This window comes from Electrona antarctica, assembly GCF_951216825.1.
Source record: "Electrona antarctica genome assembly, chromosome: 3".
NCBI classification, from domain to species: Eukaryota; Metazoa; Chordata; class Actinopteri; order Myctophiformes; family Myctophidae; genus Electrona; species Electrona antarctica.
The window spans coordinates 47,513,920-47,531,057 of record NC_136808.1 but is presented as its reverse complement, the minus strand read 5'-3'; the positions used below and the strand labels follow the sequence as shown (position 1 = coordinate 47,531,057).

General features: G+C 47.5%; 1 protein-coding gene across 1 annotated transcript in view; it reads left to right on the top strand.

Moving 5' to 3' along the window:
* shank2b (SH3 and multiple ankyrin repeat domains 2b) overlaps window positions 1-17,138 on the top strand; it is a gene marked incomplete at both ends in the record, with an annotated part of 198,263 nt that overhangs the window by 53,084 nt on the left and 128,041 nt on the right. Inside the window, 1 exon segment of the mRNA XM_079496376.1 lies at window positions 15,231-15,544. Coding sequence (XP_079352502.1) covers window positions 15,231-15,544 — 314 coding nt within the window.

Below are 17,138 nucleotides of genomic sequence, written 5' to 3'. Positions count from 1 at the left end.
CCATGCCCAGTCGGTCCCTGCAACTGCTGCTCTTTGCTGGATCTGCTCCTTGTCAATGTCCCCTAGGAACTTGTATAGATCCTCCAATGCTGGCCTCGCGCCAACAAAGTTCGTACCCTGATCAGACCACAACTTTTTCGGATGGCCTCTCAGAGCAGTGAATCGCTGGTAGGTCTGCAGAAAGCCTTCTGTAGACAAGTCCTCAACTAGGTCTGCATGGACAGCCCGTGAGGCCATGCAACTGAAGACCACGCCCCAGACTTTTCTCTTAATGCGTCGCTTCACAGTGCCCCTGACAGTGTAAGGACCGAACAAATCCAGCGTTGTGTACTCGAACGGAGCTGCTGGACTTGTGCGCACTGTAGGAAGATTAGCCATCACTTGACTGGCTAGCTTAGCCCCCCGTTTGCGACAAAACAGGCAAGAGTCGATCACCTTACGTGCGACCCTTGGCCCCTGAACCACCCAGGCTTTCTTCCTGACTCGCAGGAGTGTCCCAGCCACGCCCTCGTGGTTTGCACGATGGGCCTCCTCACACAGTAGTGTGCTGAGTCGTGCCTCGTAAGGAATGATGGGCACGCCCTGGCTTTCCTGGTCAACGGTCTGAACCCGGCCTCGGCATAGCAAGAGACCTGTCTTGTCGTTCTTACTAACTACAAGACGGTTTAGTGTCGTTGTCGGGAAAGAAATTCCCTCTTGGGCGGCAAGGCACAGCTCCTTAAATGCTGTGTCCCGCTCTCCGACAGAGAGCACCGCCCCCCACTGTACACGACTGCCGGACTTGAATAAGCCTCCGTGGCCGTGCAACACTCTGCGGACGTAGCCAACTGCCCCGCAGAGTTTTGACAGTGTGCTGCATCTAGCCAAGTCCATTTGGTTCACAAGGCCTGACCCCCACAGCTGTTCAGTTTCGTCATTAGATGCTGCCACAGAACCCCCATCACTGACTGGTGAAGGACCCCTGCTGACCGCTGGAGACCCCCCATTGTCTGGTGAAGATCTGCCACTGACTGGTGAGGACCCGCCACTGTCTGGCAGTGGCGCGGACCCCTGGTTCTTAGTTTGGGATCTAGTAACAGCAGCAGAGAATGCTTTCATTTTGAACACTTTTCTCTGCAATGTACTCACGATTTCCCGCGAGGAAGCAGCCACCTCAGCAGCTGACTTCATAGGCCATTGGTCGACTGGTCTGGCTAGGAACTCTGGTCCCTTTTGCCACAGGGAATCACTGTCTAATTGCTCAGGAGAACCCCCCCTCGTGACTAGATCAGCTACATTTTCCACCCCGGGAACCCACCACCAGTCATTGGCGAAGAACGTTTGGAACCCATAACTGTCCCTTTGAATGGCACCCAGCACTGTCTGGCTGTCGACAAAGTGATACCACTTCTCGATTGTCAGCCTGCTATGCTTCAGCACGTACCCTTTCAGTCGTGCGGCAAAGACAGCACCGCAGATTTCAGCTTTCACTGCATCACCCTTTTGGTCTAGAGGAGCCAACTTGGCTTTTGACTCCACCAGACGAGTCTCCACCCCGCTAGCTGTTTCCCACCGCAGGTAGAGCACCGCTCCGTAGGACTCTGAGCTCCCGTCGGAGAAGGTGATGCCCCAGGGTTTCCCCACCCATCCGGGCGGAGTGATACACCTGGGGAACGTGATCGCACTCAGCTTTGCGTATTCCTCAAAAAGTTCAACCGCTCTCACGCGGAGATCGCTAGACAACGGTTGATCCCAAGTGTCTTTGGTCAATGACCCCGCCTCTTGGAACGCCCTCCTGACTAGAATAACGCCCTTCTGTTTCAGAGGCGTCACAAGGCCAATGGGATCATACAGCCCCGCTACTTGACTCAGCAACATACGCCGAGTCAGAGGATCCGGCGTCTTCTCCGCCACCTCCTTCAGAGCAAGGTTTTCCTCGCTCCGCACTTTCTTTTTTCTGGCGGAAAAGTTTATGGCAACCATGATGAAGAGGCTGTCCTCCTTCACATGGTAACCAACCCCCAGAGCCTTATTGTCCTCCTCTCTCATCTGATTCGGAAACAACATAGTCTCTGGTTTCATTTCTCCATCTCCTTCCCTCCCACTTTGGCCTGACCGTACCCAGGGCTTTAGGTGAAACCCCCCGGTAGCCAGAATGGTTTTAACCCCCGCCAGTACCTCCTCCAGCCTCTGGGGGCAGTTGTGAGATAGAAAAATGTCATCTACGTAAGCGTTCTCCACGATTACGTCCCTCTCGTCAACCATGTGGGTGAACTGAGGTAGATACGCTGTCTCGCGCATCGCTATTTGAGCTATGCTACCCGCTGGACGGTCTCCCATATTGACCCGTACAACTGCATAGTCTTCAATCTTGCTGTCAACTGAGTCCCTCTATAGGAACCGGTGCAAATGTACCTCCCGCTCTTCTAGCCAAACGGAGTGGTACATTTTGCTTACGTCGCCAATGGCGGCGTATTCCCCCTCTCTGAAACGCAGCAACACTGCTCGGATCGGGTTCAAAACATCGGGCCCCTTTAGCAGGATACTGTTCAAACTCACGCCCCGGAATTCTTGACTACTGTCCCAGACTATCCTAACTGGCGTGGAAACTGAGTGTGGGTTTGGTGCCATAAGATGGTTGATCCACCAAACAGCCCCGCCCCACATGTCCATGGCAGCTTTAGACAGCTTGACAGCAGCACCTCTTTTGAGCATCTCATGCACCTGGCTAGCATAGGCCTGGTACCACACGGGATCTCGCCTGAGACGTTTCTCAGACTTTAAGAACGTGGCCTCAACCGCCGCCCTATTATTTGGTAAAGTAGACGGGTCCTCTTTCCAAGGATAGCTCGCGTCCCAATGCGACTCATCGCTGTGAGAGTCGCTTGTCTTAAAAGTCAGGCCCCTCTTGACAATCTCCATTTCTCTCTCGTCAGCGAGAGACATCTCTTTGCCACCAGGGGCGCATTTTCCACAACGACAACCCCCACACAGGGGATCGCATGCCGCCCCAATACTGTCCCAACGCCACCAAGACAGTGCCGCGCTGGTGTCAGTATGGCACGTAGCAGCCTTAATTTCAACGGCTCCACCTCTCATTGAAAGAGCAAAATGGGTTGACGCCCACTGTCCTGTGACCATTTCACTGGCGTCGAATAGAGACGGATGACATCCGCTAACCGTCTTACCCAAAATCCCCGACCACAGTACCAAATCTCCACATCTAGCCAACCGCTGTGGGGCTAAACGACCCTCACGCGCACTGATAAGTATTTCCACTTCCAGTGGACGTCTCAACTCCTCCGGATCGGTGCCCGGAAAAAGATCTGCAATGCGCCTAGGATTAACTGGACAATTGATCTTTGCAATCTCATTCAGACCATAACAAGTCATGTCATGGTCCAGTGGAGAAGAGCCCTTCTCCCCCATTGTCTTCAACTTAATGGAGTATTTTTTCGTCTTGAATGTCTTTTTCATCCCCCCAACGCCCTGCACGCTCAGAGTGACAGGTCTTCCTTTCAGCCCGAGCCTGTCTGCAGCTTTGTGGGTGATATAATTCGTATCAGAGGCGAGGTCAATCAAAGCCCCCACCCAATCACCACTTTTCGTGGTTACTTCCAGCGTCATCATCAGAGCAGGCATCTCTCCGCCCTCAGTGCAGCCTGTCGTGGCTGTATTGTTCGTGTAAGCTTTGCGTACTATAGCTAGTTGCTTTGGCGTCAACTCGGCCTCAGCAAGCTTAAGTTCAATTTCATGTGTAGGCCCACGTGAGTCCCTCCCCACGCTACTAGCCCCCCCTCTCGCGCTGTCACTATTATTATTACTAGTGCTACTATCCCCATTACGTGGACGCGCCTTGGGGCACAACTTGAAATTATGAGGAGGCGACGAGCCGTCCCTTTTGCACTCACTTAACCTACACAGGAAATTGTCATTGCGCACTCTGCATTGGCCGTCATGTAGATATAAACACTTAAAGCATGCTTTATGTTTCTTCGCATACGCACGCCGGCCTTCAACGTTGGCTTTCATGAACATTTTACAACGGAACAATGCCCCTGAGTGATCGCTCTCTCCGCAGATTACGCACGAACCCCGCGCCTCCTCGCCGCTAAACGTAGCCCTTGTCGAAGCACGCTTCTCGCGCGCCCCGTTCCCCGGCTTATCATTCTGTCGGTCATTATTACGGCTACGTGGGCTCGGATCACTTCGTTTGGTCCCTATGCCTTTTGCATTTAATTGTTCTTGTTCAACGAGCACCTTTGTATGCTCGCGTAAGAAGGCAATGAAATGCGGGAACCTGTTTTGGCTATCAATATTATTATTTGGATTACAACGCATCACAAGCCACCGTTCTTGCATTTCTGGCGGCAATTTAGCCTCTAAATTGTGAATGACGAGCTGATTTTGAATGACGTCGCCAGCATTAAGATCCGCTAGATCCAGGACCGATTGCTCTATTAATCTAACAAGATTTAATGTCTCCTTTGGCTGGCCACTGCTTACAGCGGGCACACTTTCCAACTTCATTATAATCTCCTTGACAATCTGTCCTACGTTTCCATAGTGGAGTTCTAATTTCTGGTAGACCTCATCTGAAGTCTGGCAATAATCAAGCCTTAATTCATCATTTATCCTTTTATCAATGGAATCAATCAGTAGCTGGTAACGCATGTCATCACCCCATCCAGGATTGTCAAAGAGTGCATAAATCCTATGCCACTGTTTCTTCCATCTGAAGTATGACATGCGTTCCCCACTGAATTGGGGTAATTTCATAGGCTGAGCAGCCAGCTTGCTACCGGCTGACTTCTTTCCTCCATTGTCAACGGCGAGAGGTACACTTTCTTGTTTAATTTCCTCTTTCATTTCTATTACTATTTCGCCTTTGTGCTTTAAATCCTGGAGGTTGGCACTCTTACGTGCTTTCAAAGCATACACCTCAGCTAATACCTTGGCCAAATTCCCGTCAGAAATGCAACCTTCCCATGAGTTTAATAACGTCTGCATGTCTGTTAATGATCGCTCAATTACACTCTCTAGCCCGTAAATAAGACTTAGGTTAATATCCTGTTCTTCGTAACGGTCAGGACGCGCTCTGTCTGCTGCCTCTGCCGCCCACTTGAGGGTGCGCTGCACAGACTCTTCTATGAACCGCTTCCATAAGTTTTCCTGCAATTCTGTCCGAGCCAAAAGATAGGATATCTTTGCGGCATCGAGTCTCGTACTAACAACTTTTATGTCCATAGCGTTTTCATCAGCCTCTACCATTGCACTTGTATAATCCGTGCTACAAGTTAGAAGCTCATCAAAACCTATATCCATGTCTTTCAGTAAAGCCTTAAGTTCACTTTCGGACTTATGGGCAGCCGTACTTTTGGCTTTGGTCGTTAACCTTGTTAACGCGCCTTGGCTCGCCGAGCGCGCTTTCTTTAACGCATCTAAGGCTGCCATGGTTACACGAGGCTACTCGCTCGCCCCCCCCACCAACCTTGTCTCTCTTTTTAGATGGCCGGTTCGGCGTTCCTCCCTGGCGGCCAGTCGTGCTGTGAAACATACACAATGCGGTAGTCCCAACCCCTATGCTATTAGCGTTAGCATTGGCTAGGCTAGCCCCAACAACATCCAACTGGAGTTACCCTCCTTTAGCTTAGCATTAGCGTCAGTCAGCCAGTCCCTCCTTTAGCTTAGCATTAGCGTCAGTCAGCCAGTTAGCCACCGTTAGCCTAATGCTAGTTGGTTGCTAGGCACAATGCAATGTCAATGGGAAGGTGGCTAGCTCCTTGCTTGTTTACAATTTAGCTTGGTCTGGTATACCCCCCAAAGTCAATGCACAGTTCCTTTCTGCAACACACAATTCCAGCGATATTCCCCCCAATGCACAAGCACTCATGTGGGCACTGAAACTCTTTATTTAGGTCGGCAAAACCGGATGCTTCCTAGCACCCAGGGCACAACCTCCTTAGCAGCGGGATCACGCCACTAGCATCCTTTCCCGAGTTAACTCAGGTCACCTCAATACGGCACGGATGATTCCCGCAGATATCAGCTACTCCGGCAGCCTACGGGTTTCGGTCGCTGGTCCTTGGACACGGCGATCGATGACGGGTCAGCGATGCTCCGCAAACGCTGGATGGCCGTCCCTCGTTGTCTTGCTTCTCAGCTAGCGTCACGCTAACAGCAGACAACCACCATTGCTCACGTAGTAGCTAAGCTAACAGCTAAGCTAACACGGGCCAATGGCTTTCATTAGCATTTGCGGATCACACAGAATGCCCGTATTTCTTTAGCTACGGTGAATTAAGTACCGTTGCTTCAGTAATACGTCGGCGGATTACACCGAAATGAATTATTACTCCGGTGGGTTACACCGCAATTAATTATTGCTCTGGTGAATTACACCGCAATTAATTATTACTCACCGGTGATTACACACGGTTAATTATTACTGTACGGATATAACTAAACTTTGCTGTTTCATAGCTTTGCTTAATTACTGATTCAGACCCTCCGCAAAGGGGTTATAACAAACAGGTCTGGTAACTGTGATTTAACACACACCAAGGTAACATTTATATTACTCAAACACACATAGCCTCGACGTTGCAATAATGCCCGTAAACAATCACTTGATTTTGGCCATTTTATTACTATTATCTCATAACACACTCACACACGTACAAACATACTTCTACTACACTTGTGTACAGTATAAAGCCTTATTTGCCTTGTCTGGCCCGTGTTAGATAGTACAATAGCATTGATGATCATTACAACAAAGGAACCTGAGACTGTGGCGTTTAGGTAATAACTGCAACACACAAGAGAAACACAAGATACATACTATTAATTCACAGATATAGCGACTGCATAGATGCATCATTCATTCTTTCAGTGCAGAACAATGTAACGAACGGGATGACGCGTTTAAGTAAGTCCTTTTAATGTGTTATATGTTCGTTAAATGCTCTAAATTCAGTCACAAATGATGCATCTATGCAGTCGCTATATCTGTGAATTAATAGTATGTATCTTGTGTTTCTCTTGTGTGTTGCAGTTATTACCTAAACGCCACAGTCTCAGGTTCCTTTGTTGTAATGATCATCAATGCTATTGTACTATCTAACACGGGCCAGACAAGGCAAATAAGGCTTTATACTGTACACAAGTGTAGTAGAAGTATGTTTGTACGTGTGTGAGTGTGTTATGAGATAATAGTAATAAAATGGCCAAAATCAAGTGATTGTTTACGGGCATTATTGCAACGTCGAGGCTATGTGTGTTTGAGTAATATAAATGTTACCTTGGTGTGTGTTAAATCACAGTTACCAGACCTGTTTGTTATAACCCCTTTGCGGAGGGTCTGAATCAGTAATTAAGCAAAGCTATGAAACAGCAAAGTTTAGTTATATCCGTACAATAGATGATGATGATGATGATGATGATGGTGATGCAACGATGATTATAACCATGTCGGTTATGAAGATGAAACACAGATTATCTCAACATCTCTCTATAGGTTATGAATATGAGACACAGATGATTTCAACATCTCTCTATACCTTCGTACAGAAATCATATTCAGTTCTATTTTTAACCAGAGTTCAGTTACAGGAGCTTCCCTCAAAGCAGCGGTTCCTCTCACGGAAGCCAATCACATTCATGGAGAGAGGAAACATGATGTCAAAAAAGGCATATAGGTGTACAGAATCCAGCGCCAGGCACTTTAAATCCATCCATCCATCTTCAACCATTTATCCATAGTCGGCTCGTGGGGGCAACAGCTCCACCAGATAGCTCCAGACATCCCTTTCCAGAGCAACATTAGTAGCATCCTCCTGGGGTATCCTGAGGCGTTCCAAGGCCAGTGAGTCGATCTGCGCCTTGATCTGCCCCGGGGTCTCCTCCCAGTGGGACGTACCTCGAGGACCTCCCTAGGGAGACGCCTGAGAGGCATCCTAACCAGATGCCCGAACCACCTAAGCTGGCTCCTTTCCATGCGAAGAAGCAGTGACTCTACTCTGAGTCTCTCTCACCCTATCTCTAAGGGAGATGCCAGCCACCGTCAAAGAAAACTAATCTCGGACGCTTGTATTTGCGACCCTGTGCTTTCGGTCATGACATGAATCCAGCGCCAGGCACTTTAGATGTTTTTTTGTTTTTTTTATGAGCTACAGACATTAAAATGCAGCTAATTAATGTCGCTAGCCCAGCTATAATAAAGGCCTTTTACTTTGAGTGGCTGGACCTGGATTTAGTTTGATGTAATTCTTCCTTGGGTTAGGGTTAGAGAAATAGCTGGTGATATATTGGGAACATGTGTTTGCATTGTTAATAGAGACGTAGAGTTTTTAATCTATCCGAGTCTGTTGGGTGTGACTGTGAGCAGATTATTAATGATGGTGTGTCACCACTCCTTCAAAAGAGACTTGATTCCTGGGGGGGCACGGTGGCACAGTTGGTAGTGCTTTCGCCTCACAGCTAGAAGGTCCTGGGTTCGATTCCCGCTCGGGACGCTGTGGGTGCTGGCGGCGTGTTTCCTCCTCCGCGTCATCAGTGCCCATACCCGAGGCGGGGTTGGCGAAAGGGCCTTTCTGTGTGGAGTTTGCATGTTCTCCCCGTGTCCCCTAGGGTAGGTACCCTCACAAAAAACATGCAGTAATCCTGGTCTCTAAACTGCCTCCCCCTGGCCAGCCGGGGCGCCTGACGGAGGGGAAAGGAACTGGTTGGAATAACGTGTTCCTTCCACGCGCTACGTCCAACCAGCGAAACTCCCCCCTGTCAGGTGTAAAGGAGCAACTTGGACACTCAGGCATGAAGGAAGCATGAGTTCAAGTCCGTTGCTCTCCCCATGTCCCCCATATATGGGGACTAGGTTGGCGGAGGGTGTGTAGAGCCCAGGAACACATTAGATAATTGACACAGGGGTGAAAAATGGGTTACAAAATCGTGGGATAAAAAATATTATAAAAAAAAGAAAAGAGAGACTTGATTCCTACAACTCCTCAAACTGAAGAAGGCTGTTAGCCGAAATCCTGATGTAGATAAATAAACCTGTTGAATTTGTTTTCTTGGTGTGTGCGACCTCTCTACCTATTCTATGATGATTCTTATTACAAATCATGCATTAACCACTTCATCCCTATTTGAACTTTGGCTCGTTGTAACGTGTTGAGCTTGTAGATCTGCTATTTTCAAAGATTATTATTTTTTAAATACTATAGTGAAACGGAACATTCTGCATTACGGGTACTTTTACTTTTGGTACTTTAAGTATGTTTTTGTACTTTTACCCAAGTACATTTTGAACGCCATACTTTTACTTGTAACAGTGTTTCTACATTGCAGTCTTGATACTTTTACTTAAGTAAAAGAGTGAGAGTACATTTACTCCACATCAGAGTCAGAGCTCATCTCAACTCTTCGTACAGATTCCACTGATTGCTTTTCTCTGTTGTTACGTAACACGCTCTCATTGTTTTGACCCACATGCACGGATTGCACGCGCGCGCACACACACACACACACACACACACACACACACACACACACACACACACACACACACACACACACACACACACACACACACACACACACACACACACACACACACGCACACTTGCTTATCATCACAATTGGGCCAAAACTGTTACTTTTCAGAAAATGGAATATTGCCATTCACTGATGTCAGTAACTGATATTGATCTGTTGTTGATATGCATCAAATTAGCGCTGGCTGTTTGTGTGTTGGTTAACCCTTTAGACCTGGCTATGTTGGTGTGTTGGTGTGTTGGTGTGTTGGTTAACCCTTTAGACCTGGCTATGTTGGTGTGTTGGTTAACCCTTTAGACCTGGCTATGTTGGTGTGTTGGTTAACCCTTTAGACCTGGCTATGGTGGTGTGTTGGTGTGTTGGTTAACCCTTTAGACCTGGCTATGGTGGTGTGTTGGTGTGTTGGTTAACCCTTTAGACCTGGGTATATGTTGGTGTGTTGGTGTGTTGGTTAACCCTTTAGACCTGGCTATGGTGGTGTGTTGGTGTGTTGGTTAACCCTTTAGACCTGGGTATATGTTGGTGTGTTGGTGTGTTGGTTAACCCTTTAGACCTGGCTATGGTGGTATGTTGGTGTGTTGGTGTGTTGGTTAACCCTTTAGACCTGGCTATATGTTGGTGTGTTGGTGTGTTGGTTAACCCTTTAGACCTGGCTATGGTGGTATGTTGGTGTGTTGGTATGTTGGTGTGTTGGTGTGTTGGTGTGTTGGTATGTTGGTGTGTTGGTGTGTTGGTGTGTTGGTGTGTTGGTATGTTGTTGTGTTGGTGTGTTGGTGTGTTGGTTAACCCTTTAGACCTGGCTATATGTTGGTGTGTTGGTGTGTTGTTGTGTTGGTATGTTGGTGTGTTGGTGTGTTGGTTAACCCTTTAGACCTGGCTATATGTTGGTGTGTTGGTGTGTTGGTGTGTTGGTGTGTTGGTTAACCCTTTAGACCTGGCTATATGTTGGTGTGTTGGTGTGTTGGTTAACCCTTTAGACCTGGCTATATGTTGGTGTGTTGGTGTGTTGGTGTGTTGGTGTGTTGGTTAACCCTTTAGACCTGGCTATATGTTGGTGTGTTGGTGTGTTGGTTAACCCTTTAGACCTGGCTATATGTTGGTGTGTTGGTGTGTTGGTGTGTTGGTGTGTTGGTTAACCCTTTAGACCTGGCTATATGTTGGTGTGTTGGTGTGTTGGTGTGTTGGTGTGTTGGTGTGTTGGTTAACCCTTTAGACCTGGCTATATGTTGGTATGTTGGTGTGTTGGTGTGTTGGTATGTTGGTGTGTTGGTATGTTGGTGTGTTGGTGTGTTGGTTAACCCTTTAGACCTGGCTATGGTGGTGTGTTAGTGTGTTGGTATGTTGGTGTGTTGGCATGTTGGTGTGTTGGTGTGTTGGTGTGTTGGTGTGTTAACCCTTTAGACCTGGCTATGGTGGTGTGTTGGTGTGTTGGTGTGTTGGTGTGTTAACCCTTTAGACCTGGCTATGTTGGTGTGTTGGTTAACCCTTTAGACCTGGCTATGTTGGTGTGTTGGTGTGTTGGTGTGTTGGTTAACCCTTTAGACCTGGCTATATGTTGGTATGTTGGTCTGTTGGTATGTTGGTGTGTTGGTGTGTTGGTGTGTTGGTGTGTTGGTATGTTGTTGTGTTGGTGTGTTGGTGTGTTGTTGTGTTGGTGTGTTGGTGTGTTGGTATGTTGTTGTGTTGGTGTGTTGGTGTGTTGGTATGTTGGTGTGTTGGTGTGTTGGTGTGTTGGTGTGTTGGTATGTTGTTGTGTTGGTGTGTTGGTGTGTTGGTGTGTTGGTTAACCCTTTAGACCTGGCTATGTTGGTGTGTTGGTGTGTTGGTGTGTTGGTGTGTTGGTGTGTTGGTATGTTGGTTAACCCTTTAGACCTGGCTATGTTGGTGCGTTGGTTAACCCTTTAGACCTGGCTATATGTTGGTGTGTTGGTGTGTTGGTGTGTTGGTGTGTTGGTGTGTTGGTTAACCCTTTAGACCTGGCTATATGTTGGTATGTTGGTGTGTTGGTGTGTTGGTATGTTGGTGTGTTGTTGTGTTGGTGTGTTGGTGTGTTGGTATGTTGTTGTGTTGGTGTGTTGGTGTGTTGGTATGTTGGTGTGTTGGTGTGTTGGTGTGTTGGTGTGTTGGTGTGTTGGTTAACCCTTTAGACCTGGCTATATGTTGGTATGTTGGTGTGTTGGTATGTTGTTGTGTTGGTGTGTTGGTGTGTTGTTGTGTTGGTGTGTTGGTGTGTTGGTATGTTGTTGTGTTGGTGTGTTGGTGTGTTGGTATGTTGGTGTGTTGGTGTGTTGGTGTGTTGGTGTGTTGGTATGTTGTTGTGTTGGTGTGTTGGTGTGTTGGTGTGTTGGTTAACCCTTTAGACCTGGCTATGTTGGTGTGTTGGTGTGTTGGTGTGTTGGTATGTTGTTGTGTTGGTGTGTTGGTGTGTTGGTGTGTTGGTTAACCCTTTAGACCTGGCTATGTTGGTGTGTTGGTGTGTTGGTGTGTTGGTGTGTTGGTATGTTGGTTAACCCTTTAGACCTGGCTATGTTGGTGCGTTGGTTAACCCTTTAGACCTGGCTATATGTTGGTGTGTTGGTGTGTTGGTGTGTTGGTGTGTTGGTGTGTTGGTTAACCCTTTAGACCTGGGTGTGTTGGTGTGTTGGTGTGTTGGTTAACCCTTTAGACCTGGGTGTGTTGGTGTGTTGGTATGTTGGTGTGTTGGTATGTTGGTGTGTTGGTATGTTGGTGTGTTGGTGTGTTGGTGTGTTGGTGTGTTGGTGTGTTGGTTAACCCTTTAGACCTGGGTGTGTTGGTGTGTTGGTGTGTTGGTTAACCCTTTAGACCTGGGTGTGTTGGTGTGTTGGTGTGTTGGTTAACCCTTTAGACCTGGCTATGGTGGTGTGTTGGTGTGTTGGTTAACCCTTTAGACCTGGCTATGTTGGTGTGTTGGTTAACCCTTTAGACCTGGCTATATGTTGGTGTGTTGGTGTGTTGGTGTGTTGGTGTGTTGGTGTGTTGGTTAACCCTTTAGACCTGGGTGTGTTGGTGTGTTGGTTAACCCTTTAGACCTGGGTGTGTTGGTGTGTTGGTTAACCCTTTAGACCTGGGTGTGTTGGTGTGTTGGTATGTTGGTGTGTTGGTATGTTGGTGTGTTGGTGTGTTGGTGTGTTGGTGTGTTGGTTAACCCTTTAGACCTGGGTGTGTTGGTGTGTTGGTGTGTTGGTTAACCCTTTAGACCTGGCTATGGTGGTGTGTTGGTGTGTTGGTTAACCCTTTAGACCTGGGTGTGTTGGTGTGTTGGTGTGTTGGTTAACCCTTTAGACCTGGCTATGGTGGTGTGTTGGTGTGTTGGTTAACCCTTTAGACCTGGCTATGGTGGTGTGTTGGTGTGTTGGTTAACCCTTTAGACCTGGCTATGGTGGTGTGTTGGTGTGTTGGTTAACCCTTTAGACCTGGCTATGGTGGTGTGTTGGTGTGTTGGTGTGTTGGTGTGTTGGTGTGTTGGTTTTAACCCATTTAGACCTGAGGACGCATTTGTGTCACCTTAGCTTTCAAACCACTTTAACCATTATTTTAAACTTTAGCTGTTGAAAAATAGCAGATCTTCAAGCTTGTACGAGCTAGTAGAGCTGCTTTTTTTTGTTTTAGAAATATTGAAAATGTGTGCAAATCTCAATATAGTATTATTTCATAGCGAACAGTTTTTGTTTTACTTTAATTTGTTTCTGGGGGGTCGCTGGAACAGAATATTTTCAGATAGGTGTCTGCGGCCATACACAGATAATTCTGGGGTTTGGGTTTAGTTTGAGAACCACAGGCTATAGAAACATAGGTTAATCAGGATTCAGCACACACACTTGCGTGTTTTTGTGTGTGTGTGTGTGTGTGTGTGTGTGTGTGTGTGTGTGTGTGTGTGTGTGTGTGTGTGTGTGTGTGTGTGTGTGTGTGTGTGTGTGTGTGTGTGTGTGTGTGTGTGTGTGTGTGTGTGTGTGTGTGTGTGTGTGCGTGCGTGCGTGCGTGCGTGCGTGCGTGCGTGCGTGCGTGCGTGCGTGCGTGCGTGCGTGCGTGCGTGCGCGCATACATGCATCCCGGTGCATATCTTGACAACTTTGAGGGAAGAAAATAGCACATGAGACACAAAAGGTGGTTCTATTTTTAAATGCCCAGCAGCAGCAGCAGCAGCACCAGCAGCAGCAGCAGCAGCAGCAGCAGTGAACTGCTTCTATATGGCTCACAGTCACAGAACACAACAGCCACCATGGGTTGAGTTTGACAGCAAATGTTGATGTTGTGGTCTTTTTGATAACATTCCATGGTTATGGTCAATTGCTATAGGTCAATAAATTCAAGTTCCTTCCCCTGTGGTAGTGGACTGACCATCCAACTAAGTACAAAATGAAGGGGGGAACTCTCTTCTCTTCTCTTCTCTTCTCTTCTCTTCTCTTCTCTTCTCTTCTCTTCTCTTCTCTTCTCTTCTCTTCTCTTCTCTTCTCTTCTCTTCTCTTCTCTTCTCTTCTCTTCTCTTCTCCATATGATAATACTAGACCTGTGCCCGTCGGCCACCGGCCTACTTGGGAACGATGCAAGTTGGGAACCTAGTATGCAATACCCGTTGTCATAGCACCCGTTTTAACCATCTGTCTGTGTCCCATATGGAGATCTCTGTATCTGTCTGTCTGTCTTCCTGTGTCTGAAGAGTGCAAAGTGAGTTAAGTGACTGTGAAAAGTGGACTGGTTAAGTAATCAAATATCAAATGGCAGGTGTGGGGTTGCCATGGCAATCAATTGGCTGAGGCAGAGGCTGGGAATTCAACAGGTGAGGGGGCTTAGGCTCATTGGGTCCACAGGCAGTGCCTGATCAGAGCCTTTTGTGGTGTTGCTGGACAACGATGTATCCCACCGACCCACACGGCACTGCACTCCCTGTGGTGGTGTAGAACATGTGTGTCAAATGTGTCAGTGGGGCAAACGGTTCTCGAGTTACGTGGATTACAACCAGACAGACAGACAGACAGACAGACAGACAGACAGACAGACAGACAGACACGGACGGACGGACGGACGGACGGACGGACGGAGGGAGGGAGGGACGGACGGATGGACAGACGGACGGACGGACAGACATGGTGCATTTATAGTTAGATGGCATAGCACATGAACTGTTTGAACGTGAGCAATACAACTTTGATACACATGTGTGTCTCCTCATGGCAAACAACTTTCGTGGACTTTTGACCTCTGACCTTGAGATCACCCACTATTTTGAATTATAAATAATTTCTTCTGTTGGCGCTAAATGCCAAACCGTGCAGTAATTCTTTACGAAATGCAGCAATATGGTAGAGGGCTACGTCACCCTGCTTAGACACGAAGCCTACAACCATTGGCCAAAGGGTCACGTTACAGCCATAAATTGAAAATGCTAACTTTGAACAGGCATAGCTCATGAACTCATTTGACCGCCAGCAATAAAACGTCAGTACACATATGCCTCTCCTCACGAGGAAAGAATGTGGACAAAATCATCCAACGACAACAAAATATTCTTTAGTTTTGGGTCTGCGAGGCTAAACGTCATCAAATGGTGGTCCATGGCTCAAATGCCGAATAAATACATAATGGGCCTTGACATGAACAAGTTTGAAAACCGATGTTCTATCGTATCGTATCGTATCTCATCTCAATGATCTCGTATCGTATCTTCTCTCCCGCAGTGCCTTTCCGCGAGACCCCGGCGTACTCCAAGCAGCGTCGTAACCCTGGCAACGGCATCACCAGCAGCCCCGGCGGTCCCTCGCCCTCCCTCTCCTCCCTGTCGGCGCCGCAGCGCGTCCTGCTGCGCTCCAACAGTGACAACAACCTGACGGTGACCGCCGCCCGCTGCCAGGCCCCGGCCCTTCCCCCCGCCTCCCCGGGCCACGCCTGGGTGGGCACCACCGCCGCCTCGCCGCGTCACAGCGCCCCCTCTGGGGGCACCCCCGCTGGCGGCCTGCAGCGCAGCCTCTCCCCGCAGCCAGAGGTGGAGAAAGTATACTCAATGGTTATTTACTAGTAAAAGTATCAATACTGCAATGTGGAAGAACTATACTTTGTTAGAAGTAAAAGTACCAGAAGTAAAAATGTATACCTGAGTAAAAATAGCCTATACAAAATGTATAGTTAAAGTACCAAAAGTGAAAGTACTCACTGTGTGTGAGTATTTTCAAATGTATAAAACAATCTTTTGAAAATAGCCAACCTACGTTGAGCTGGATCGGCTATTTTCAAATGGCCAAAAGGTACAGTATATGAGGCTGAAGTGGTTAATGTATGTTTTGTAATAATAATCCAAGTAACTAGTAGGCCTAACTAAAATGTTGCAATGCAATGGAGTAAAAGTATAATATTTGCTTCCTAAATGTAGTGGAGTAGAAGGAAAACAGATCTCCGATCTCGGTGGTGCTCGCTTGTGCAACTTGACGCATACAATCAAGTATAAAGAGATAAGGATAATCTGACTATGATTATAAAGCACTTGAACCCCAGGCCCCAGCATAAACCAAAAATATACAAACTCCCAACGCGTCACAATGCGCTATGTGAGCTCATGGTAGCCCTGGCCTCAAGTGTTTTACGCACATTCTCCATTTACAGCCCTTACGGTTTACGCCTGTTCAGATTACAATCCTGCTCATCCCAAGACCATGGATGGTACAATTCTGCTAGGGCGGGTATAGTACCCGTATCTTCCGTATTGTTCAATAAAATGCAATGTTTAATCAGTTTATTCGCCATATGCTTCCAACTATCGGTTGGTGCATGCGGATACATTTTAACTCTGTGATAAAATGGCCACCGATCGGATTAAAACACTTTTTATTGAACAATGCGGAAGATTCGGGTACTTATACCCACCCGACGAGGATTGTAACATCCGTGGCTCTGGGGTGAGCACTTTATATTTGAAATCTGAACATTTATGTAGACCTTAACGTTGTAAATGGGAAGAGTGCGTAAAACAGGTTGAAGTTCCGCCATGACAGACCAGCGCCATGTTAACCATGGTTAAATCATCTCGTATACTTAAGCAATAAGCCACGAGAGGTCTCAGGTTATCGGGTATTTTACAATGGCTGGGAGGTGTAGGCAGATCCGACGCGCAGCGGAGGGTCTTCTACCTCCCAGCCATTGTAAAATACCCGGTAAGCTGGGGCCTCGAGTGGCTTATTGCTTTTCTAAAACGGTTACAAACATATAGCAATATTAACCTAATAAAACTACTAAATGCACAAAAGTAGCTACGCTTTGCGCCACCAGAGCGAGCCACATCACTTCCTTGTTTTGCTTGGCAAGTAGGCTATGTGACGGGAGAATAGCGCTTGATGTCTTTACGGGGCTGCCTGGAGCCACACATTCACAGTCATATGAGCCGGGCGGTGCTTAGACGCCCGCACTGCATGGGTTCATAAGGCAATCAAGCGCTCCCCTTCCCCAGTACAGCTACAGAGATGTGGAATCAGCTGCGAATGATATAAAGTGATTGAAGGTGTGGGTTATCGGTGAAATTTACAACGGTCACGTGACGGTAACCAGCCAATCAGAATCAAGTATTGGGACTAACCGTTTTAGAATTAATAATAAGT